Source organism: Penicillium odoratum (assembly GCF_028828045.1).
Source record: "Penicillium odoratum strain IBT 22623 chromosome Unknown utg000005l_segment0_segment0, whole genome shotgun sequence".
Classification (NCBI taxonomy): Eukaryota; Fungi; Ascomycota; class Eurotiomycetes; order Eurotiales; family Aspergillaceae; genus Penicillium; species Penicillium odoratum.
The window spans coordinates 6,021,344-6,046,439 of record NW_026643147.1 but is presented as its reverse complement, the minus strand read 5'-3'; the positions used below and the strand labels follow the sequence as shown (position 1 = coordinate 6,046,439).

At 47.3% G+C, this 25,096-nt stretch overlaps 11 protein-coding genes across 11 annotated transcripts; 6 read left to right on the top strand and 5 right to left on the bottom strand.

Moving 5' to 3' along the window:
• Positions 1-170: 170 nt before the first annotated feature.
• Positions 171-1,474, top strand: N7520_007843 (uncharacterized protein; the record flags this gene model as incomplete). The annotated part of the gene is made up of 3 exons (XM_057141777.1): positions 171-371; positions 509-667; positions 896-1,474. 3 exons carry the CDS (start codon positions 171-173, stop codon positions 1,472-1,474), a joined length of 939 nt encoding a protein of 312 aa, XP_056995783.1.
• Positions 1,475-3,257: 1,783 nt separating this feature from the next.
• On the top strand, positions 3,258-3,623 carry N7520_007842 (uncharacterized protein; the record flags this gene model as incomplete). Its single annotated transcript, XM_057141776.1, has 3 exons — positions 3,258-3,404; positions 3,462-3,523; positions 3,578-3,623. The coding sequence occupies 3 exons, from the start codon at positions 3,258-3,260 to the stop codon at positions 3,621-3,623; spliced, it is 255 nt and encodes an 84-aa protein (XP_056995782.1).
• Positions 3,624-4,567: 944 nt separating this feature from the next.
• Positions 4,568-5,079, bottom strand: cyn1 (putative cyanate hydratase; the record flags this gene model as incomplete). The annotated part of the gene is made up of 2 exons (XM_057141775.1): positions 4,568-5,011; positions 5,059-5,079. 2 exons carry the CDS (start codon positions 5,077-5,079, stop codon positions 4,568-4,570), a joined length of 465 nt encoding a protein of 154 aa, XP_056995781.1.
• A 1,435-nt stretch (positions 5,080-6,514) lies between these two features.
• pld2 (putative phospholipase D (PLD)) lies at positions 6,515-10,455 on the top strand (the record flags this gene model as incomplete). The annotated part of the gene is made up of 4 exons (XM_057141774.1): positions 6,515-6,703; positions 6,771-7,149; positions 7,200-9,721; positions 9,769-10,455. 4 exons carry the CDS (start codon positions 6,515-6,517, stop codon positions 10,453-10,455), a joined length of 3,777 nt encoding a protein of 1,258 aa, XP_056995780.1.
• Positions 10,456-10,979: 524 nt separating this feature from the next.
• N7520_007839 (uncharacterized protein) lies at positions 10,980-11,261 on the bottom strand (the record flags this gene model as incomplete). The annotated part of the gene is made up of 1 exon (XM_057141773.1): positions 10,980-11,261. One exon carries the CDS (start codon positions 11,259-11,261, stop codon positions 10,980-10,982), a length of 282 nt encoding a protein of 93 aa, XP_056995779.1.
• Positions 11,262-11,502: 241 nt separating this feature from the next.
• Positions 11,503-12,096, top strand: N7520_007838 (uncharacterized protein; the record flags this gene model as incomplete). The annotated part of the gene is made up of 1 exon (XM_057141772.1): positions 11,503-12,096. One exon carries the CDS (start codon positions 11,503-11,505, stop codon positions 12,094-12,096), a length of 594 nt encoding a protein of 197 aa, XP_056995778.1.
• Positions 12,097-13,672: 1,576 nt separating this feature from the next.
• Positions 13,673-15,043, bottom strand: N7520_007837 (alpha/beta hydrolase family protein; the record flags this gene model as incomplete). Its single annotated transcript, XM_057141771.1, has 1 exon — positions 13,673-15,043. The coding sequence occupies one exon, from the start codon at positions 15,041-15,043 to the stop codon at positions 13,673-13,675; it is 1,371 nt and encodes a 456-aa protein (XP_056995777.1).
• A 582-nt stretch (positions 15,044-15,625) lies between these two features.
• Positions 15,626-17,476, bottom strand: N7520_007836 (uncharacterized protein; the record flags this gene model as incomplete). The annotated part of the gene is made up of 1 exon (XM_057141770.1): positions 15,626-17,476. One exon carries the CDS (start codon positions 17,474-17,476, stop codon positions 15,626-15,628), a length of 1,851 nt encoding a protein of 616 aa, XP_056995776.1.
• An 853-nt stretch (positions 17,477-18,329) lies between these two features.
• Positions 18,330-19,935, top strand: N7520_007835 (uncharacterized protein; the record flags this gene model as incomplete). The annotated part of the gene is made up of 7 exons (XM_057141769.1): positions 18,330-18,444; positions 18,499-18,574; positions 18,627-18,728; positions 18,783-19,200; positions 19,249-19,524; positions 19,582-19,692; positions 19,741-19,935. 7 exons carry the CDS (start codon positions 18,330-18,332, stop codon positions 19,933-19,935), a joined length of 1,293 nt encoding a protein of 430 aa, XP_056995775.1.
• Positions 19,936-21,691: 1,756 nt separating this feature from the next.
• Positions 21,692-22,222, top strand: N7520_007834 (uncharacterized protein; the record flags this gene model as incomplete). Its single annotated transcript, XM_057141768.1, has 2 exons — positions 21,692-21,920; positions 21,984-22,222. 2 exons carry the CDS (start codon positions 21,692-21,694, stop codon positions 22,220-22,222), a joined length of 468 nt encoding a protein of 155 aa, XP_056995774.1.
• A 733-nt stretch (positions 22,223-22,955) lies between these two features.
• Positions 22,956-24,871, bottom strand: N7520_007833 (amine oxidase; the record flags this gene model as incomplete). Its single annotated transcript, XM_057141767.1, has 2 exons — positions 22,956-24,470; positions 24,524-24,871. The coding sequence occupies 2 exons, from the start codon at positions 24,869-24,871 to the stop codon at positions 22,956-22,958; spliced, it is 1,863 nt and encodes a 620-aa protein (XP_056995773.1).
• Positions 24,872-25,096: the final 225 nt, after the last annotated feature.

Sequence of the window (25,096 nt, the reverse complement as noted above, 5' to 3'; positions counted from 1 at the left end):
TGCAGCATTATTCATTTTTGCGAGGATTGGGGGGCTTATTTTAGGTCGGCGTTTTGGAATGTACACATACTGCATAATCGATATCAAATCAACTTTCTTGCTAGCAAAATCTCACAATAAATCAAACACAAGAATATGTCAGGGCCAAGGTCATTCCATCTTCGCAAAGTATGCAGGTCATAGTGGGTCCTTTAGCGCGGACTCCGGAGAAGCTTCCATCGCCGCCGATCCCTGCAACTTTTCTGACCATCGCCTCTCCCAAACGCCCCCGACGGAATACCATGGATCCCACCGGAGATCAGTATAGAAGCAATCAACACTCGACCCCACAAGAATATGCGGCGAATGGCTCCCAAATTCCCTGGGCAGAGGTATGTCGTCATGACGATTGGTTCCCCGCGTGACGTTCTCCGCCGCGCAACAAACGGAAAGCACAGCTGCAACCTCCCAATGTTGACCGTCACGTCTGAGAAGCTTCCCATGCTGAAATGTAATCTACCCTTTACAGATCTTCTCTCGGCACGAAACAGTCCTCTTGTCTCATCTTCACATGTTAAAAGAGGTGAAAGGTTGTGTCTCAGATGGCGATGCCTTTCAGACCGTATCCTCCATGCTCGACAAGACAATGCAAGCCATGAACCAGCTCAAAATTGTCCGAAATTCCACAGTATGTTTCAAGGGCTGAAAGAATTATCAATGATATAGGACTAATGCTCTCCACCTTTAGCTACACAGTACGTCGCCCGCTTACAGTCTGGAGTCTGCTATACGCGAATCACACGCGAACGCTGCCCATATGTCTATATGAGACAACGATCAACGGAACATATTTCCTATGAGAAGGATATGGAAATAACACCTTTTCGCAGAGAAACACCCCCAAAATACATTCCAGTCCACTTCCACAAAATCCAAAAACAACGCTACGGAGACCACCACGTCACAATTCACAGACACGGAACCCAACGCCAGCCGGAAGCGACCTCGCACCGATAATGCAAAGGATTATAAAGCACCCACCAATACGAATGGCGACTCGCGCTCATCCAAACGCAAGCGAGACATTCCCTCCCAACAACCTTCAGTTAACTCCCCCTGGTCTCAAAATAACACGGAGGAGCCCAGCGCGTCCACCGACCAGACCGACGAATCACACACCTTCAAGCGCAAGCGCGATATGCCGTCATTCCGACAACCTTCAGTCGAAACCCAGTGGACTCAAGATGACCAGGATTCCAACGAGACAGAAGACATATCCGCGGAGGTCCAGCGACGACTGCGCATTAAGGATGAGATGCGCCGCAAGAAGGAAAGCTCGCAATCAAATAAGCGGAAGCGTGAAAGCATCTCGGCCGATAACGTGTCGCCTGGCTCATTGCGGCTTCACAAGAAGCGGGCTAGAGGGAACGTGGATTCTGAGTCTGGAGCTGGGATTGATGAGGGTAGAGCGAGGAAGATGAAGAAGGGACGCTAGGTGTGCACAAATCTCCCTCCTGGGTTTGCGAAGATCTATCCTTCGGAAAATGGATGTTCGACAGACCGAACAGCCCATACATCTTTTTTCAACGGGTTGGATACTTTTATAAATATACCCAATATCATTACGATTCAATGCTGCCATGCTCTTAACATCCATGCGCATCGGATGATGCCTGACATCGGGATTTCCCTTCACTCTGCGGATCAAAGGCTACAAGGCAATGATGTGTTCAAATTATTAGCGTTGGGTTCTGTTCGGAATTGCCGAGTTAATCAACATTCAACCCGCAACATGACAATGGTTTCCCGTTGGATCTCACAACAGCCGCAAAAGACCACAGAAAGAATCAAATTTCCAGAACGCTAAATGTCGAGTTAGCCAAACCGGGCGCTTACATCCTTTAGGCTACAGCTATCATATTTGGTGAAAATGGTTCTGTGTGATTTCCTGTATCCAGATATCCATAAACCTAACGCAAGCGTCTCAGCCGTCGCCAAGAAGCACAACTTTAGCGAACAAGTCGCCAGAATCCTACAACTGACTTTCCTCAGCACCCATGTCTCCAGATGTGAACACTAGGCTCCATGAAAAAAAGAACTCGGTTGTCGGCCAGCTAGAAAAGTCAGTCTGTTCCTCAACTACCGATTGCTTTGCGATCTTGCTCCGAACGTCGCAACTTATAGTATGGTCCGTCGGCATAGGGAAATGAGTACAGCGGGTGAAACGTTGACACTGGGTGTCATTGTGGATATATAGGAACCCGATGATCAGAAAAACACCGTTGCATTCCTAGTGTTATCCTCCGTTGCTTCCTTGTCGTTGCGGTTGTTGATGATTGTGGATTTCTATTATCTATGACCCTGAACTTTCAAAATACGAACTCTTGCCGAAGGGTTGGTCCAGATTATGCACTGAAAATTCTCACACGTCAAGAGTTGCATTCTTTGATCCCAGATACTACCGATTTCCTTCCTACAAAGAGACAAACTGCCTTCTTTGCAGCATAGCCCATGGATTTGGAACACCAGACATCAAGCAAAGTAGACCACCTTCTCCGTCAGACACTTCGCTGCCTGTCCAATTGAACAACCAGGGCACCGATGCTGTGGGTTACTTGGTTTGTCATAATTCATGTCCAGAGCATTGGTATAAAATATAGACTGAGCATAACCAGTACAGCCTCTTAATCCACTCTTCCCGAAGGCTCAGCCACAGTCGGTACTTCGGCTGTGACTGAGCCACATTCTAAAAATAAAATTCAGTATTTGCACCAATTGAAAAAGCTTAGCCGAAGTATGTAGGGCTGAGTGGGGCTGGAGTTTCCCTTTCAAGTAATCGGAGTTACACAGGCAAAGAAACTCCAAACAGAACATAAGCGGTGAAACATCGAATACGGTTCTTCAGTATTCCCCTCGGTAAGTGCACAGAGTAGAAAATGTGGCTGAGATCGTCAGCCGAAACAGCCATTCAAAGATCGTAACTTGAGATTACGCATGATCATGACGACGCCAGGACCCCCAAGCCACACCGAGTGGATACGCATGTCAGGGTTTCCCATTACATCAGTGGAGTTGACAGCATAATTGAGTGGACTTGTAAGCGCTTTATACGGACCCATGCATCCCTGCACGTACATGGATCTCATATAAAGGAAAGCTTCTTCCCGCCTTTCCCCTCTTTTCCTTCTCACCATCTCACACTTACATCAACAAATCCAAATAAGCTTTTCTTGACACTCTTCACCTTTCCCCACATTCAAGCCCCATCTACTCCAAAAATGTTCGCCAACGGTCTCTTCAACTGGTTCTCTTCTAAGCAGGAGACTGCCCCCGCTACCTGGGATCCAAACACTGCCACTGTGCAGAACCAGCAGCCTACCAGCCCTGATGCGCCTTCCACTGAGCGCGTTGTCACTGAGCAACCTGTACGTCATCGTTTTTGCACAGATCCCTGTTTGATACCTAACTGACAATCTTGCCAGAACTCCCAGGAGAACATGATGAAGCTGCGTGGTGGTGGTGCTGGCGATGTTTGCTGTGGCCTGTAAGTAACCCCGACCGCCTCTACAAACACAGAATATATACTGACTCTATCTAGCTGCGCCGGTCTTCTTTGCTTCGAGTGCTGTGAGGATTGCTGCTAAGCGTCCGTTTGTTTTTCGCCAGCGTTTTTATTCGATCTACGACTTCAACGACATAATACGCTTGCCCATGACGAGACGATTGACGCTCTCCATGGCAGACTGAACCATCAAGGATGCTCGATTCCATCTTGATTGAAGAGGGGTGGAGCGGTTTTGCCATCAAAATCGCTCATGTTTCTTTCCCTTTCGGTTTATTCTTTACTGCCATATTATCATGCTTATCTTTTGTTTTCGCGAGTCTTGCCGTTCATACTGGTCTTGTCTATGAGTGGAGTCAAATTTCAAATCAATACCCTTTTAGCTAAGCAAATCTTTACTGAATTTTTTATCATCTCAAGAGCCTTGGATCTCAGCCTCTTATCTCGGTATCTAGGTTTTATCACATTGGTCGCTTATTAAAACGCTCTACGGTGAGTGCAAAAGTGTAGATTTGAGATTTATGTGGTAATTACCCTTACTCAAATTCCAGTTCTCATATACACAGAAAGGTGAACCTGATTTACAGCATTCCTGGTTGTACCAGATAAAGAGCCAATACCGGTAAGCTAGTCATACATGTGACTTGGTAACTGTAAGCAATGAAAGAAAAGGAATGAGAAAAAGAAAGCAAGAGAACGAAAGTGACGAAAGTGATGTAATGAAGGTAATGAAGTAGAATTGATAAATGCAGATATAGTAACAATGGATCGGCCCACATGCCAATCAATTTACCAAGAGACTTTCCTGATACAGGGTTGAATGCCTCGAACGAACCATTCTTGAGCGTCCCATGACGGGTAATCAACCCATCAGTCACCTCGACAAGAACCGGTCAAAGCGTTGATTATTCCATATACACGTTACCTCCTAAGCGAGACTTCATTGATTCTAACATATTTATTAAAATCGAGAGAATGGCAACCTGAAATCGCATTAGCTATAGAAATAAAATAGATCAAGACACTTCACCATTTACCGCGCAGAGTGATCACTGCCCAGTTATTGCCATCGGCATCGGTCTCCTTCTCGACCTTCGTCGAGAACGAGATCGCACTCATAATGCCGTCCCCAAACTTCTCGTTCAGCACCGCCTTATAGGCATAGCCATAGTTCTGCACAATCTCATACAGACGATAGATGAGAGGTTCCTTTGGTGGCATCTCCACTGATCGACCACGATCTGGGAATCCAGCCAGCTGCTGCTCCAGTAGGGAGACGTCAATCCCGAGCACCTCGGACAATTTCACGATATCTTCATCAGAAGCTTTGGCTTGGCCATAGAAAATGGCAGCAGTGGCAACCTCATTGCGGCCGATGTGAGACGCAATTTTTTCGAAGCTCAACTTCTTTGCTGCTTTGGCGGAGAAGAGGGTGGCCGCGGAAGCGGGGAGATTGGGGTGCTGGGATGTCTAGTCGAGGTAAGTGTCAGATTGGTTTTCTGGAAGGATGTACGTACATCTAAAGTTGCCAGAGACATGATTATTATTTTTTGCTTATAATAATTGAGGAAAATAGTGTTGGAACTTGAAAGAATGAAGTCGTTATTTTCTAGGCGGGGTATGACCTCAATGTTAAGTAAGGTAAGTGCGGGGATGTCGTTTCACCAAAGTACGGAGTACTGTTCCACAAATACCAAGGATTTGCTGATTGGATGACTTGAGCAGGCCAAGTAAAGGATGCATGAAGATGCATGTCCAATCTTTCTGGCAAGCTCTTCCCCATTTTCACCGGGACAACATCTTCAGCCACTCAACACCATGCAGATAAACCGTTCATCTCAAAAATGTTTGACTGAGAGCTATGGAAAACCATGGTTTCTAGTAAGAAAGTTTCTATTCTGAAATTCTCAGCTAACGGTAATAGTGTCTATTAGTGGAACCTCGAAATCCAAATTCCCATACACTGAGACCGTTGCTCTTGTACGATAGACGCAATCCACCCCTCTAAAAGTTTATCCCAGATGACTCGAACACCTCGTAGGAGCGAATTTCACCAGAACCTAAAAGTTATATATTGAGGGTGGCCTCGGCAAACAAAACTCGGATGGGTCGGACAAGCGCTCGCAGGTGCTCACTGGAGACTGGGAGACTGCTGCATCATTAAGCCCACTCTGAAGAATAGCATATCTCAGTCGCTTATCTTATTGCAGGAAATGACGGCATAGATTCTGGAGATCCTACTGAATCACAGCCCAACCGAGTCCCGAGGCCTGATCCTGTTTCCCCTGGTGGACCCCAAGCGGCGCCCATAATTGCGTCCCAGGAGCAATTCCACATGTGCAAGTTATGAGGGTGAGATAATCCTGTGTAAGAGGCTCTTGAGATAAGGGTGCTTTCACATCGTTCTGGTTGGGGAAAGACAAGGACACAACTACACAAATTCATAGGAATCAACAACGATGTCAGTCAGGGTTGGTCGGAGAAATATGAATAGCTCGGGATGATGTAATCATGCTGTTGTTAGGCACGAACCGCTGAAAGGAATGGCTGGAACACGTTCCTGAGCCACAAAAGTTATATTAATGTAGTGTTTGCTATATGATTATAAGAAATACCTGAGTATAGACTTAGAAACAAAACATTCCAATGTTTTGAACTGGCGTAGGAACCAGATCCTGGTTATGCGGATACGGGAAGTCCGCGGGGAATTGCCGATCTCACCAGCTGCATTGACCTGTGTTGCATGACATCGGCACCTGCACTGGTCATCAAAAATAGTGCCACATTAAATAGAACTCTGTTACCTAGACTGCTCAGCTGAAATTATTGGCGTTTTACCTGAGACGCTATACGTATTACGACACAGCCACGACTCCATATACGTGGCTGGGCAGCGGGGCACCCGAGCTTCATAAACACTCTCCCCACCCCAGGCATCCTTCCTTTCCTTCTCTTCATTCAACTCACACCAATATGTCGCAGAACGATGATTTGGCCTACGGCCATTATGACTCCTCCAGAGGCTTTAGCGATAACTCCAGGGGTCTAGGAGATACCCTGAGGAAATTCTACAAGGGCCACCAGAGCTCATCACAGTCGGGTCAACCGGCTCAGCCCTATAACCAGTCTTACCAGTCGGGATCGGGATCGGGATCGCAAGGAGTATGTCAACTCAACTTAACTTCTCAGATTATATCCTATTCCTAACTGATCATGATTTAAATTACAGGCGTACCCGGACCAGAATCAGCCCCCGCAATATGGATCCGGTCAGACCCCCAGTCATCCGTACCAACAACCACAGTATCAGCAATCACAATACCAGGGACATCCTCAGAAGCAAGATAAGCTTTCTGGTTTTTTGGACAAGATCCAGGGTACTGTCGCTGAGTATGGCTCGGAATTGGCTACCAAAATCGGTAGCACCATCGATCCCCAGGCCTATGCCCAGTATGGTCACACCAATCCTTCCGCCGACAATCGTTTTGGTAGTTTCGCGCCCCCTCGTGAGCACAACGATGTGAAGTGGTATGTGGATGGAGCCAGCTATTTCTGGGCCGTGTCTCGCGCTCTTGAAAATGCAAAGGAATCCATCTGGATCTTGGATTGTAAGTTCCAGCTCTTCCTGTGGGTCCGGTCCGTATCTAACCGTAATCAGGGTGGCTATCCCCTGAGCTGTATCTCAGACGTCCCCCGACCAAGAATGAAAACTATCGCCTGGATCGCATGCTGCAGGCAGCTGCTCAGCGCGGTGTGCGCGTGAACATCATTGTTTACAAGGAAGTGACTCAGGCATTGACACTCTCCTCTGAACACACCAAGAAGGCCCTGGAGAGCCTGCACCCGAATATTGCGGTCTTCCGTCATCCAGACCACTTGCCAGATGGTCATGAGGTGGCATCTGAGATCACAAATGCCTTCCAGCACTTGACGCTGAATTCTACCAGCCTAACCCAGATGAGCAAGGAGAACCTCAAAGGCGTATATGGCGCAACCGACGAGATGATCCTATACTGGGCTCATCATGAAAAGCTTTGTTTGATTGATGGCCAGATTGCCTTCATGGGTGGACTGGATCTCTGCTTTGGTCGCTGGGACACAAATCAGCACTCAATTGCTGATGTCCACCCAGAGGATCTGAATGAGACGGTCTTCCCAGGCCAAGATTACAACAACTCTCGGATCCTGGATTTCCACAATGTCGCCGATTGGGAGAACAACCAGCTGGACCGGAGGGTTTCGTCTCGTATGGGTTGGTCGGATATTTCCATCAGTCTGCATGGTGCCGTAGTAGAGGACCTGCGTCGACACTTTGTTGAACGATGGAATTTCATCTATGATGCCAAGTACCATGCCCGCAATAACTCGCGGTACCAAAGACTCTCTCTGTATGGTCAACCTGTCCATCAAGCTACCCAGGGTGGCCCACAGCAGGCCAATCTGTACCCGTCTGGTCAGGCGAGTCCACAGGTTCAGCAGCCGACACAGCAGTACCCAACTCAGACGGGAGGTGCACCTACTTACCCTCCACCCCCAGGTCAAGTGTCCCAGCAGCTCCAGCAGTCACAGAATCAACAGTCTTGGCAATCTGGAAATGCTCACCCCTCTGGCCAGCCGTCTGTTAGCCCGCAGTCGCAACAGCAACAGCAGCAGCCCCAGCAATCACCGAGTCCCTACCAGCAGTACCCACCTTTAACTCCCACACAAGGGCAGGGTCATGCACAGTCAGATTACCCACATTACGGGGATTCTGGTAAGACCGATTATTCTACCCTGGGTCAATCTCAGTCTCCGTCCAATGTCCAGTCCCCTCCTCCTCCTGCATACTCCAGCGGCGCTCAGCAGGGTCACGGGTCCGTTCAATACTCTTACACCGGAGACTCCTTTCCACCTCCGCCTCCAGGTCCTGCTCCAAGCCAGTCACCTGGAAATACACCCCAACACTCCCAGCAGCAGGGCCAGGCGTCTTACTACCCACCCGCACCCTCCAATTTTTCAGAGCTTCCGACCCAGTCCACTGAAAACTATGCGGCCTATAATCAGTCTCAGACTCAATCCCACTACCCACCTGCCAGTCAAAACCCAGTAAATCAGAGTCAAACACAGGCTCAGGCACCTTACTACCCACCTCCACCGGGACAGGAAGCTCATTCAGCTACTCGGGGATTCGATGACCAGCATCATGACAGCGCGCGTGGATTTATGCCACAGAACTACCAGGATAACTCCTCCCATTATGCTAACCCGCACCAATCTGATGGAGAGCGTGGATTTGTGCCGAAGCGCTACGAAGAGAAGTTCAACAAATATGTCAACCCACTTCGTGGACAGCTGGCTGGCCAGATTCATCAGTACCAAGATCGTTTGACCAACTACGGGCGCCCCGCATCGCAGAATCAAGGCCATATGTCCTGCCAGATTGTGCGCAGCTGTGCTAAGTGGAGCAATGGTAGCCCCTTGGAGCACTCCATTGCCAACGCCTACGCAGCTGTTATCAAGAACAGTCAGCACTTTGTCTATATCGAAAACCAATTCTTCATCACTGCTACTGGGGACCACCAGCACCCGGTGAAGAACACGATCGGTGCTGCCATCGTTGAACGTATTTTGCGTGCTGCTCGCGCTGGCGAGAAGTACAAGATAATTGTCGTGATGCCCTCGGTGCCTTCCTTTGCTGGAGACCTCCACGATGATGAAACCCTCGGCACGCGTGCCATTATGGAGTTCCAGTACAACTCGATCAACCGAGGTGGAAACAGCATCATGGAGCTGATTGCCAAGGAGGGTTACAACCCCATGGAGTACATTCGCTTCTACAACCTCCGCAACTATGATCGCATCAACAACGGAAACATCATGGCTGCCGCAGAACAGCAGAGCGGTGTTAACTATGGAGATGCCACTCACCAATATGACCAAAATGCTTCAGCTCCTACCAACTATGGCCAACAGAATGCTGGGGCTCCTCGGAGTGTTTTCGATCCCACTGCTCCGTTCCAGAAATACCAGCAAGCTGCTCAGCAAGTGCCTGGCAATACGGCACCCGGTGCTGGTCGTTGGGATACCGTCAGCTCCTGCTACATGCTGGGTGGAGAGGATATTCGTAATGTGCCGTGGAATGGTCACCCCGAAGCTGAGATTGATGCATTCGTGAGCGAGGAGCTCTACATCCACTCCAAGGTATGTAAACTGAGAATAATCGCTTTGGGTCTTTCTAATGGAAATAGGTTATGATTGCCGACGACCGCGTGGTGATTTGTGGATCGGCGAACCTGAACGACCGATCGCAGCTGGGAGACCATGATTCGGAGATCGCGGTTGTCATCGAAGACTTTACTCCGATCCAGTCGACTATGAATGGCCGTCCTTGGACCGCAAGTCGCTTTGCTTCGTCTCTTCGCCGCCAGCTGATGCGCAAGCATTTGGGACTTGTGGTCCCACAAGACTACCAGCGACCAGATGCTAACTTCGAGCCTGTCGGTGTTCCCAATCAATTCGACTTTGACTGTCCTGAAAGCAAGATCGTTTCTGATCCGCTCTCGGATACTCTGCAAAGTCTGTGGAACTCTCGTGCCCACACCAACACGGAAGTTTTCCGCAAGGTGTTCCATGCTGTTCCCGATGACACCGTCCGTAATTGGGCCACATACAAAGAATTCTATGAGTACTACTTCCACGGCGCTGATAAGGAGGCCGAGGGTAAGGGTGAGTTCGGCCGACCCCCGCGATACCAATGGGGCCACGTCGTGCGTGATGATTTCGCCCCCGGCCCTGAGGGCGCAAAGCAGGTTAAAGAACTGCTCAGCCAGGTTAAGGGTACGCTGGTGGAGATGCCTTTGATGTTCCTTGGCGAGGAGGATATTGCGAAGACAGGACTGGTTCTGAACGATCTGACTGAGCCCATCTACACTTGATATTGATGGATCTATGATATCAATACGACTCATGAATCTGCGTTTGCGAGATCTTTGATTTGTACCTAAATTGAACTAGCGATGAAATATCCCACAGAGTCAAATCTAAGATAGGCGATTATGCTTCTCTGCAAGAGCTTTGCGAAATAGAGGTCTTCGAATTGACCTACGACTTAACCTTCGAAGTGGGTTCGGCCATGGCGGAAAGTGTTCAGCATAGTATGCGTCCATGTAGCCTGCGCGTGTCGCTTGTACGCTGGTAGTAACTCACGAATTCTTGTCGTCGGTAAAATCATCAGAAGACGTAGTTGACGTACTCACACCCGGCTTGTGCCCCTCTTGTAATGCCAAACAGCACATGGGCCCTCCCATCCTTGCGGGCGAAGGTCCGGTCGAAGACAGTAGCATTCAACGGTTTTGTGCCAAAATCCGCAGTGAGCGCAGCAGTCGGCCTTGTTTTGTGGTTTGTTAATCTGTGCTTTCACGTGTGCGTCGTCGGATATACCTTGGCCAGGGCAGTTTTTCTACTCCTTTGAATCCACAACAGTTTTGTAGTTACTCCGTCTACCTGAACCCTTTCTGTTGTCTTTGTTGGACTTTGGGTTCATGGTAGCGTTTCGAGATGTAGCTTGGTAACGGGACTTAGCTTCCTTGGCCTGGAGACGATCGATGATGAAGTTGAAATGACGGTGCATGAGGGCGCTGTTGAGGGTAGCGGCGGGATTCTTCGTAGTCGCATTCAAGGTGGTAATGACCATGTCCTTGATCGACTTGTCGCCCATGCTACCTATGACGATCATCAGCATGATATAAGGGTGTATTTCCATGCCGCGTTCCTTTAAATCGACCCAACCGTCCCTGACGGCCTGTACGTAAATGCTGGGCTGCGGAAAGTCTTCGATTCTCAGGTTGTACAAGTCGCCAGCCTTGGTGGCGTCGGTAAAGATGCTATTGTCGCAGAATTCGTTGGTAATTGCGTCAAAAACTCGTCGGCTAGCTGTAAACGTTCATGTTGAGCTCGGAGCGACGCCATGATATGATACGGAGATGAGCAGCCTGCTTGAGGAAGATTCGATTTGCAACAATGAATCTTTATACAACTTTGGTCCCAACTGGGAGAAGATTTTTCTCATCAAGCCAGAGCTTCTCGAAACCTACTTGACCGCGGAAGAATACGAAGAAGCTATCCAATTGAGTCTAAGGGAAGGAATCGAGCTTGAGGCCGATAGCTCTCGTGACCCAGTGGACGATGTTGATCTGGACCTACAAATATCATTTTCCTACCACCAAGCGACATCGTTAAATCAGATCCACATAGTGGACGCAACAACTCTGGCTCCCGAAGGTCCCGACACAGGCAAAGTTCTGATTGTATTTTTTGATCAATTTGGGCGGATAGTTTGCTACGCGCGGGAAGAGCCGTTTGAGTCGGTGGAATTGACAGCCTTGACAAATGCTCATCTGGATGATCATGCCTGTTGGGCCTGGGCAAATATTGGAGAACTCTATCAAAAGGTCAACCATTGGGGCCACCGTATGATGAGAATTTTGGAGACGAGCCGTGATATCTTATTCTACTCCCCTTGGAAGCGATTAATTATATCGTACACGTGTGCCACGTGCCTGCCAAGCATTCCTTAGTATTGTCCTAGAGAACAATACTAAGCCCTGATCGAAGTTGATAACTCAATCTCTTTGTTGTCACCCATGCATCCGCACGATTCGAACATGGTGGCCTCCCAATGCATTTATTCTTTCGATTTGTTAATATTGTTCGTCATACTAATCCTGCTTATCTGGTTTTCTCTTTGTGGTGCTTGTAGCCACGGCATAACAGAGAAAGACAACCATCACATGACTTCGCGCCTTGTCGGTTGTACTGATATTGTTCAGGGGAGAACAATCATAAGGACTGCCATATTGTTCTATTCAAGTTCTCGGCCTGCAACAACATCCCGGGGCGGGAATGGAGAACAATACTTAGATATCAATCACCCCGATTAGTCCGCTGTTAGTATTGTTCTTGAGGCTTCAAACGGCTACATGCCATCATGCCGAATAGCCTCACCAATTCACCTACTACTCCCACCCTCGAACCAAATATAAATACCTGGAAGATCCCCCCTCAACCAGACTTTTTCTCATTATCCACTACTCACTCATCCTCTAATCCAATCTTCAAAAAGTCTTTTCGCTTTCCCAAGCAAACCAACCATCTTCACAATGGCCAACACTCAGATCCGCAACTCTGCTATCGTCAAGGGTAATACATCTACTCCGCATTCCACTCAACTCAACTAACATTCCTAGCTTCCCCTGGCGGCGGCTGTGTCATCATGTAAATTACTTACATGACACACCCATCCTGCCATCCCATTCAACACGCCTGATCCCTTTCCAATGATCAGCATGATGGTAACGAAACGCTCACATCCTTGATCCGCACAACAAGCATACAAAAACAACATCAATCGACACAAATTCTCCGAACATGACCAACGCCTACATGCTTCAATGTCTCAGTCCAGTTCATTCTTTTCCGGGTCGCGTTCCATTTGTCCATTCTCGATCCTGCACTGTTCCTCTCTTCTCGGTTTCTCCGAGTTGAGTTGAGAATGCATTCTCTGGATGTGCGATGTGGTTCCGATTCTTCCGACTTTCGTGGATTGTCTCTGATAGAAAGGGGCAGATGATGTTGAATTTCTTTTCCTGTCGACTTCTCGGGTGTTTCTTAAATTTTACAAAAAAATTCGGTTGGTTTTGGTCTTTGTCGTGGTTGATGTGTGGATTCGACGGTTTCTTTGCTTGTTTGGGGTGGACTGTGGATTCGCCTGTTACTTTGTTTGATACTTTTTCTGTTGGTCATGCTTGTTGATAGGAATACAGCATTTTCCGCCAACTCTTTTTTCTTACTTTGTAGAGTCGTATATTTCCCTGGCTATTTCAACGTCCTCCAAGTTATGGTACTGTCTGGGGTGCTCATCATTGAAATGCATTGGTAATTCGGAAAGGATTTAACGGAATGTCTTCGATATTTTTTTCTTTACCAGACACTGATATGACTCATTACCCTAGGGCAATGGGACTGCTTCTACAAGACATCTTCGTGTTCACCGTTTTTTGTTCATTTTTTTCTCTGGTAAGAAATTTGAGCGGCTCGCACTTTGTGCTTAAATTCAATTTCATTGACAGCTTCCTGGACAGACATGGCCAATGCCTACGATGCTCTTAACACCCATTTGGCAATATCAATTATAACTTGCTCATCTATGTTGCCTGGAACGCAATATTCGAGTGGTGTTGATGGCCCATTTCCCGCAATAAAAAGATGGTTTAGCTGGTCATATAAATGGAACTGGACATTTTGTTTTCCGTGGAGAGCCGTGTGCCATTGTTGGTAGTCATCTTGAACGGTGACTTGATAGTCCCTGCCACCCTGCATGATAAGGATAGGCTTCTTAATAGATATTGCAGTTTCAATTGGGTTGAATTTGCGATAGTCAAGCCAATAAGACGGGCCTATCCCAAAGGGAAGTAGCTTAGCGGGCGTTGACAATGTGAGCTGATTACTATCTGCTAAATCGGCATGTAGCTGCGCCTCGTCAATTCGCTTACTTAGATAAGGTGCTTCTGGGCCATCCAATGATTGAATGTAGCGAAGCTGTCGAATCAGACATCGATATATTGGCTCCGCTGGCGCAGCCATGATGATACAACCTGCGACCGAAGCATCCATAGCCGCGATAATAGGAGCAGCCACCGCACCGAGGCTATGTCCAAGAACAAAAACTCGGTTAGGAAGGATGTTCGGATGGTTCTGGCATTGTAATACAGCGTCGACTGTGTGTTCGACATATTCGTCTGTCAAGGTCATATTCTTGCGATTGTGAAAAGCTTTGGGGTACGTGCGAGTCACTTTGTCGAATCGAATAGAGGCAATTCCCTGACTGGCGAGACCCCATGCAAGATCTTTGAACGGCCTGTTCTCCTCTACCGTCGAGTCTCGATCACACGGCCCCGAGCCCGCCAGGAAAATGACACACGGGAATTTTGGTATTTTGTCTTGCTCTTCTGTGGCGTTGGGTAAACAGAGAGTTCCCACGACCTTAAAATCTCGCTTCCCGAGTGTAATCTCAAACTCGCGCACACCGTGGTCGGCATAGCAGGGCATCTGCCATCCAATTGCGAGACCAAGCGTTGTCGATGGGAGAAAACGAAGGCCCACTAGACTGCCCATTGGAGTCATTTGTAGCAGCATACCGAACTCTGCCCTCTGGAATTTAAGTGGCACCTTGACAGAGATCAACCACCATCCGCTGATAATAGTTGGGACGCCAACACTCTCAAGCGGTCCAAAAGCTTTGCACACGATCTTCCAGCTCCTCTCGAGCAGAGACTCCGTAAGGAAGAATCGGACAAGTGGGGAAAATTCTAGCCTCAAATTTGCCCAACTCTCACTTTCAATTTGTCGAATGACTTGCCAAACACGAAGTTGAATCTGCGACACATCTGGATGCAGCCACGTGGTCATACGCACTCCTATCCATTGAGCTAAAGCATCCAACTTTGGCCAGATGAAGCAAGCCATTTCCTGATTTTGTACTCGACGAAAGTGCAGGACGCGCCCAATAATTATTTCTCATTAAGTGGGAGCGAAAGCCATATATTGGTAATTACGAGGTGGGTTGATCTCTCTTGGTGGGGCAAGCCAATGCCATCCACACACAATTGAGGCCCTAGAGGTCTGTGCTACGGCTAAGCAGGCAGTACAAGCTATGACTAGAAGAAAGCGGCAATGGAGAGCAATAGCTGTTGAAAAATACAGAAGAGATTATGTTGGCCTACTAGGCACTTGCATAGCCACCGCCGTGGAAAAGGTCATGAAGATGTAGGCTACGAAAGGAAAGAGAGAGGAAAACTGGCGTGAATCAGGCCAGATTGTCAGACCCCCGCCCCTTTCTAATCCTTGTATAGAAAAATGGAGCTTGATATAATTTAAAGTGACTCATGAGTCATGAGACATAGAAACACACTACGTTCGATACTACGATACGCCTTAGCAGGGATCATTTTTGGATTAAACCAATACAGATACGGGCTGAGAAATGAATAGTAATCTCCCTTCATTCCTCCGGTATACATTACGCACTGGCGGCCCGAGTCTGGCACATCACCTAACACTATCAGCCCTCACTGTCTCCCCTACAGATCTTTTCAACCCCAAGCGAAATCGATCCACGCGTGACATGCGCTCCAATACTGTGGTCGGCACCCGCAGAACAGTCTCGCGAAAGAGTGTCTGGGATTTCCATTCGTAAGAACAAAGAAGCGCTCTTTGCATACCACCTTCGCTGCCGCATAGTAACATCGCCACGGGCGGACGCACTGCCCGGAACAATGTAACAGTGAAAGTGTTGGTATCAACCAAGGTGAAAAGCTTCAGCTCTCCATACTGGGATCTGCGAGCGGTAGAAATAAAGTTTGCAGTCGAAGCTCTACGCCTGGGGTCTTGTCCCACGCACTCACCATTTTCATCCTCATGGTGCAGCGAGAGGTCACTGGAATATGGACTCCACCTTAATCGGCCAATATTAATACCGAAGATCAGTCTCTCAATCTCACCAATCTCCATGTAGCCTTCAAATCCGAACAGCCATGGTTGCGCTGCCCAGGTCTTGCCAACATAGAGAGAGCAAATGAGGTACGGAGACGCTAGTATTACCAGAACCGAGAATCCGGTGAATATCCCCCCCATCACCTTATATTCCAGCATATAATTTTCTTGCACTGCCAGACCCATTGCTAACAGTAACACGCCTATGAGAAGGAATGCGGGAATACTGCGGAGGACGACTTTAGCAACCCAGCGTTTAACAGTGTTGCGCATCAAGAGATTGACCGGCCGGTATGAGTTCCACCGTATTGGGGCGCCAAAAGCACCACTTAAAATCACGGTATCTTCGCCTCCTATACCGACAACCTGGCAATGAGGCTCGATTTCCCAGAGCTTACTGTCCCAGAAGTCATCGATCTCATTCCATGGTTGACCAATATCTCGGGGGAGCATGCATATCATCCGCTCGATGAGCTGGTCACTGTCATTAGCCAAGGACAGCCTACAGAAAGCTTCAAAAGCCGAGTCTTCCTTATTGACTTTTGGGCGACGCCGCAATAGCCCCATCAAGGCGTATGAAAAGTCTCCATCGGCGTATATGGATTTCTCACGATTTGGAAAGCATTTCAAGGCAAGAGAAACCAGCTCCAGAGGACTCAGTAGAATCGACGCTTCATAATGATCGATAAGCTCTCTTGAGATTAGAGCATCGTCCCAAGCTTCCACGGTAAAGTTCCGTTTGGAAAGAGTGCGGAAAGAATCCGTGTCACAGTCGCGGGTGTACACTGAGATAACTCGGTTGGAAGGACTTAGGAGAACTTCGGGAAATGTCCACAGCCTCGCTCCAAGCTGTTGAAGCATCTCTTTCACGGTCGGGTTTGAGCCCTGAGGGGGGCCGATGATTACGACCAGAGAGTGGGCGCCTCGAACGACGTCGCTTATCCGGTAGACGTCTTCGAAACGTTCTTCGTCTTGAGGCATGCAGCTGCATGCAAGCCAGTAGGCAGCAACCCCAGCTCTTCGAGCTGCAGATTCGGCAATACGATGAAGCTCATCCATGTCTTCGTTGGTTTCGTGACTGAACTGCAGGGTGGTATAGCAAATGAACAAATAGTCAATGGTTCCATGTTCTGCCTCCCATTCATTGACATCTACAATTTCGATTCCATCGTCCTGGAGCAAACAAAGTTGTCTTGGTCGGAGATTTCGTTTCGATATTCCGTGTGTAATTTGATAAGAGGTCGAGCAATTGTTGGTACTCGAAGGCTGGATCTCATGACGATTGGCTGAGAATTTCGAATAGCCCCAGTAGTGATACTTAAACTGCTCGTAACGACCATTATTTCTCTTTTCACCACCAAGGTCTACTGGAATAAACAACTTGCTAACATTAGCTTGTGCTTGCATCTCAGGCTTACAATCTGAACTTACTAAAGCACCGATGATGAGACAACACGGAATCCAGCTCAAGCACACGGATATCAACCATGCAATCGAGAGATTCTCCTATTGAATTCGAGGCCCTAGTAGCGAATATACAACTCGGAGTATGGTCGTGGTACATTCCTCGATCTTCGACCGAGACCAAGTCGCGTTCACTGGCCCAAACCAGATATCCTCAGTGGCGTGTACCACCAGTGGATTAAGTCGGCCATCCGTGGCGCTCAGGCATCGATCATCATCGGGCCCTATCCACACACGTCCTAGGCTGTCTTTGTGGCGAAAATCCTGTGTTGACTTGTATCTTCTGCCTGGTACAACTTGCGACCATGATTTCGGGTTCATGTATACCTCGAAATACGTTGGGCACTTATTCATGATTAGTACGAAAATGGCAATGAAAACGATATAACTTTGCGTTGGCTTACCTCGGCGAGATGATCGGCAATTTGTGGAGAAAGTAAGCCTTCTCTATCCGGAGCGGGGTTGTCTCGATGTTCAATCTGTCCAAGTTCAATATCGGACATCGTGGAGCAGTAGAGAGGATAAGTTCAAATCTTCGATGTTGGGATGTAAAGATACAGTATCAAACTCGAAGGAAAGAACAAACTTGCGGTGTATCAAGCGGAACTTCCATGAGAAAATTAGATATTTTATAATAATCTTGCCCGGCCAATGAGGGTGGTGCGGCTGAACTGCTTGCCCAGGCGAAATGTGGAGGTGACATTGCAGCAGTGAGGCTTAGCCACGCTGTTCCAGGCTAACACACTTCTTCTTTCCATATTTGAGCTTTCAAAGAGTCAAATGCCAAGTTCCGAACATGGCTTCTATCTACCGAGACCAGAAGCTTTTAGATGCTTTCAAAGACATACCCGGCGACACTAAGGCTTCTGATGTTTCTACCGTTGACGTCCTGGATTGGAACCAGGAGGCTCGTAAGTCAAAACTATTGGTTACAATATGATAATACTATGACTGATGACGATTAGGTTTCTACAGATTAATCTCTCACAAAGTCACAGTGCCTGAGCTAGCCCAGTTGCCCGTCCCCTTTCTGCGGATCATGTTAGCTCCCTCGCTTTATACATTATGTTATTTGCGACTAATATACTCCCAGATTCTCATCACTAGACCTTCCAAACAGTGGCTCTATGGACAAATTCAGATGGATTTTCGATCATTATTCTGTCCCGTCTGCATTCCTCGCAGGAAGATTGCGGTCCGTCACTCACTCATTTGGAGCATTGAATGATATCGATGGCTATAATTGCAGGTGCCGCTTAGCAATCTCTTTCCGTCCTCTCGTTGCTGACGTACATTTCTATATAGGCGCATGGTTCCACTATCTATGTAAGAACGTGACCGTCGCTCACGATTTCCACGGGAAAGCCGCAATATCCGACCCCAGACCAGGAGCAATGCGACTAGAGCACGGTGACTCAACATGGATACGGTCGGGATATTTTATTCGGTGGAAATTAAACTTGAATCATGATCCAGAAGTGACGCTTCTTTGTTTCGGCGCATCACATTGTCTCAAAGAACGGCTTCAACAAATTCCAACGTCTTCGATACCAAATAGCCTCGCCCTGGACCCTTACAGTCTATTTGCCATCATCCTGGAGGAGCTTTCTTTGCAAATGGACAACACTGTCTGGGACGTGATGGATGTGTTTCGAGATATTGAGCTGGTATTTCAATTGAGTCTATACGCCCCTGGGTCCTGCTAACCTTGACAGAATACTTTGACCACTACGAGGGGGAGTGAATCTTTCACCGGGCTACACAATGTCTCTAAGCATATATTATTTCTTCAAGAGAGCTCTGAGGCCGCAATGCTTACTCTGAAAAGTATGATGTGCCATCATCAACGCATTTTGGACACGGTTTCTTCGTCGAGTCACCAAGCCACCCAAGCAGCACAGGGAATGCTGGCACACACTGAGACTCAATTCCAATCTATCGGTCTGCGCTTACAGAGTCTTGAAAAACGGATGGCAAATATTATTGCACTGGTATGCATTATAATACTCATTTGCTTTAAAACATGAATTAATGAACAGTGATCAAAGTCTTTCCACCTCGTTACACAAGACGGTAATCGAATCATGCAAGAAGATAGCAGCTCTATGGCCACTATTGCATTCGTGACATTAGTATTTCTACCAATGTCAACAGTATCTGTATGTTATCTCACTGGGTAATATCAAACTTCATTACTGACCATCCAGACTGTTTTTGGAAGCCAATTCTTCAACTTCGACCCATATTTGGTGCGCATCTCCCAGAGCTTCTGGATATTCTGGCTAGTTTCAATTCCACTAACTTTGGTGGTTCTGCTCTTCTGGCGTGTTTCCATCGGCAGGGTGCAGTTACCCGAGACCTGGGATATTCTGAAAGTATGGAAACGGAGGTGTAAATGCTGAAGAGAAGTTTTGTCGCATGGCAAGAAATGTTTGCATTAACAAGACTAAGATATTGAAATTCTGGCTCAGACCCCTAACTTATATCTTCAAGGATAATATCATTCTTAATGTTTGTTTCCCTTTTCTGGATCCATCACAGATACCCATTGGCTAGCTTGTCTGAATATTGATATTCCGAGCAAGAAACCGGACTGCTCATGTCTCATGCGGTTCTTCATATGGGGTAATCATGTATTGGCGTTCATCTTCCGTAGAGGTTGGCTTTTGGAAATGACGGAAATCTAGCTTGTGCCACTACATGCAGCAGTAAATAACCCCTGTATAAAGTCCAATCATGCAGATAGCAGTGACTGCCGGTCGAATCTGGGGGAAAGTGTTTGGAGGCAGCTGCTCATAGAAAGCGCGTTTACCAGGATATTCGTCAGTATTTACAATGAGGTCTTCGATGTTAAAGGCACAGAAAAAGAGATTGAGCACAAGTAGGAAAGTACCAACTGCTGTTAATGAAACAGCTGCTGCCTGTTTTAAGTCAGACACAGAATGATGTGATCAAGAAATCATTTGGATGACCTACTTTGGAAAGGAGTCTTAAGTCTTTCGGTTTCCAAACAACCAAAATTATCTCGATCATGATCTCCAAGGAAGTAATCAATCTTAGAATGTTTCCTGTAAGAAATACATAAACATATGCAGTCCCAACCTCCCAACCGGACCACATGATTATCCAGAGAATGATGGATACGAAACAAACACTGATCAGTGTTGCTAGAAATCCTCCGTGCATCTTTGATAGATAAGATGAATACACGGTCGCGTCGCCATGTCTCACCTTGTGTGCATATATCAGACGGTAAGACACATTTGCAATAAGAATATAACCAAGATCTTGGAAGACCAAAACCACTGAGGTTTGAAAGATTGTAGCATCATTCGAAACCAACCATGTATAAGGTAGCCATTGAGATAAAGTCGTTGAGATTGAGCTGCAGGATTCATCAGCAAACACTTGCCTACGACATTTAGATCCTGTTTTTATGCTGACACTCACACGATACTACTCATAATAGAGAAAAATAGAGATTCAAAGGCAATAGCTTTAGGCTCACGCCTTGGCCTTCTAATCAGGCATGAACTGATTAGGAGTCCAAGCAGTGTGACGTCAGCGATCATGTAGAAAGTTGTTCCGACAATGGCGATAGTCCTGGGTGATCCCGAGGAAAACCCCATTTCAAAGTCAAAAGCTTTTGAGGTCATATTGTTTTGGGAAGTGTAGTCGTTTCTGGGGACAGGATTTTCTTGGTGTTGAGTAGAAAACAGCCGGTGTTAGGCCCCTCATATGCACCCCGTTGCCTTGCCAAGAAGCAGGGTGCTATGGCCAACACACAGCCAATAATCTTCAGCCTGCCTTCGCCCGAAAAAGCAACTATGACTTGCCTGTCGGTCTTCTTCTTCTCTCGCTCATTTCACATCTTTGCGCGATTTTCAAGCGCTCCCGTCCATTCAATTTCGATCAATACGTGGCCATGCATGTTAAATTGACTATCTCCTACCAAAATGTCAGCGTAAGGCTCATTCACCAAGATGGGGCCCTGTTGGAAAAGCGGGGCTAAAAGGTATAAGCAAAGGGACAATCCAGGACTCTTTTCTGAATTCCCACAACATTTTGATTTCCTTCTACTTTCCTCTCATTTCACGAAGGCTTTGATTCTTTTCATTCAATTTTATTCCTTCTTTCATTTGTTATAAGCTTCTCGCAATGTACAGGCAGCAACCTCCGAATAGGCGCAGAGTGACTTCTGCCGAGCGCCAACAAATCATCGGTGACATTATACAATATCTGTTTAGAAACCCAAGGCTTCTGGATATCGCCTTTCAGGCCCCAAATGCCGTTGATCCCAACGGAAATAAGCCCATGGCACTCATTGGAGATGCCGCTTTGAGACTTGTTCTCTATGAACAAGGCTATGAGGACAACGCCTCCACTGGTGAGATCCTCTCAATGATATACGTTACACTTATTGATCCTGTAAATACTAAGTTATGAACAGAGACCATGACGGACTCCCAAAATACCAAAGCGACAAATGCGAATTTGGCACGCCTCGGTTTCGGCCTCTGTCTAGCAGAGTTGATCGACTTGAATCCTTCAGCTCGAGGGGCTGTACCTATGAAGCTCATGGCTACCACGATGGAGGCCCTCATCGGAGCAGTCTACTTGGACTGTGGCAAAGATATAATGGTCACCCGCCGGGTGATTATTCGCCTGGGCATCCTAGACGCCCTCTGAGCAAAATTCTCCGGTAAGATCATGAAGTTGCTCCCCAAGAGACCAATCTCAAAATACTGATTGGTATTTAGATCGCATCTCCCGAGTGGTATTTATATACCCTTGCGGCAATAGTTGCTTTCACATGCCCCCGTAAAGGGGGCTCCAGCCCTTAGCAAAAGCGGCACATCTGGTACCTTGTGCCGCTTTGAAAAAGGGCTGGAGGGCCCCTTTATATGGGCATCTGACGGCTAGTATTGCTGGAATAGTATCCAAATACTTCTTTGGTTGCAAGTTGCTGGAATTTGTCTGGAATGTCATCTTCTTGAACCCTTCGGCATAGAAAGCTCCTCGGTACCGGGGCTCCCTCATATCGAAGGGTGGAGAAAATCACTTCGCTAGGCTCAAACGAGTAACTGGACATGCAGTTATCGAATGGATGATTTCTTATTTTGGGGTTTGGAACTTCGCTCATCTTGTTGGTGTGAAGAAAAACAAAACGAAAAAAAGAAAAAAAAGCCCCCGATAAAAAATAAATTAAAAAAAAATGATGAAAGGGGAAATAAAGAAAAAAAAGGGCTTGAAATATTTCCGTCTTCTTGTTTTGCAGTCTCCATGTCTATTGCTATTTATTTTTCGCAGCCAGCTTGAAATTTAACCTAGTCACTCGTTTCAAACAACTTCTCCTCGATTTGGTTTATCAGACGCATATATACCCGACTAACTCCAAGGCCATCCTCTCCAACCCGAGGATCTAGACCAAAGCACTTCTGTTACCCTCCTGGGTAGAAACAGCAACATCCAAACTCGGATTCCCTATGAAGAAATTCACAGGCTTCAGTCCAACAACCATCTTTTCCGACGGCATAACGGGCCAATCCTCAATGCGCGGATTATGCGTCGATCCAAAAGTATGCCAGATGACTATATCCTCATCCCGCACGCTCGTCTCACTAGAATCATCTTCCCTCCGCTGCTGAATAACCGACGCAATTCCTTCTCCACCAAGGGACTGCATAGTGTGTTTTCCAGAAGCAAAAAGCTCATCATCCTTATATCGGGTAATCCAAACTGCATGACTGCCAAACTCTGATCGTTTGGCATGGTAGGAATCCGGGTGCGCAAGGAGCATCTGACTATAACATGGAAGTAGCTTGAATCCGACAGGCGTGCCAGTTATCGGGTTGACAACATTTTCATTGATGATCTTGAACGTTCGGTTCTTGGTCACGTCGAGATCTAGGCCTCCTTCTTCGAAAATTATTTTGGAACGTGTCGTGTAACCTACTCCGAAGGGGTTGTGGATGGAAGGGTTATCAATTGGAAGTGGGTGAGACTCTTCGACTTGCAGGGAGTTCTTGTGTCCGTCGATGGAAGGGTCGATTCTTAGAGAGAAGAGGTGTTGGTGGTAAGGTGCCAGAACGCCGGGTGCGACGACGGTACCGTAGCCTACCTTATCGCCAATGTCAACTGGACATGTGGATAATATCCCCGTTGCTCGGACCTCGTAGTGAATAGAGGCATCTTGACCGAAGTGGAACGCAAAAATATACTCGTAGTTGCTGACAGTAATGATTGTTTGTAGGACGAGAATCCGGGAGCGAGTGACAACCGCATTTTGCGTGCGAAAATTGGTATGCTTCCAAAGGATTCCATCATCCTGCTCGTGACAACAAATCACATTGGGCAGTTTTACTGGCTCTCCGGTCGTCGTGTTATGCCAGCCGTCAAAGTATTTGATTACACCCAGGCAATCACAGCCGAGCCGAAGATTATTTGCGTTGATTCCGGCGCCGTCATTCCCAAGGTCAAAGGCGCCTTTTCGGGGGAATGGAGATCGGGGATCGCCGTAGGGAACGAACATCTCTGATAGTGACATGCGGTAGAACAAGTTACGGTTGTCGTAGCGAATATCGTGGAGAGTAAGTCCCTCGCGGTAGTTGAATCCTACGCGCATTGTCCACTTCTCCCAAGTTATGAAATTCCCGTCGGTCTTGAAGGATGGGCCTCGAGGTTGAATGACTTGATACGGCTTCGTAGATGTTCGTGGTGGTGGTCGTAGACTAGGGTGATATTCACTCAGATCGGTGGAGTGGATCTTCTCGTGGTCAAATGGTCGAACGTCTTCTGAAACAAGGTTGTTATCTGATGAGGGCAGGTAGTAAATTTTGGTGACCTGTAGTTGCTCCGATACCTCTGCACATATATCCAGGGGATACGCATAGTAGTTCGCATCTGGGTTTTTCGAATTATGCATGTAGAACCAGCACTATAACACGGTAAATGTTTGGCACAACGTTTCCACAAAAGCCTTGCCCCTACCATTGTTGTGCGCTCAGTCATGTCACTCATTCCATCAGTGGCATACGCCCACGGTTCGATGACAACAGTGCTCCCTTCTGGGAGTTGAAGTTTCTGAATCTCAGCTTCGATTCTTGGGTCGGCTCTGCAGGCGTTCTCCACTGCTTGCATGTAAGCAGAATCTATGTATGGATGTTTCCCAGGTAGATGCTCCTTTTTACAGACCACGCCTTGGTCAAGATCGACGACAAGTTCGACCATCTCGTTTAAGCCAGATTGGGCCCTTATGATGATCTGAACTCGCGCTTTTCGGACGGGTCGTGATACCACGGACTTTCCCTGATGCTCCTCCTCTAGGAACTGGATCATTTTATCTTTCGTTGGCTCTTGAAGCGTTATAACGCGAAAGTTGGGCGATTGTCCAGGGAATTTTTCTCGCACGATTTGGGCAGTCTGTCATACATGATGAGTAACATTTCCAGTACGTTCTTGGCAGTGCCGTACTTGACTAATTTCCACTGGGTTCAACGGATCGAATGGGTGTGGAGTCGGAATTGACATTGTGAATATATGAGCATCCACAAGGATGTGTGG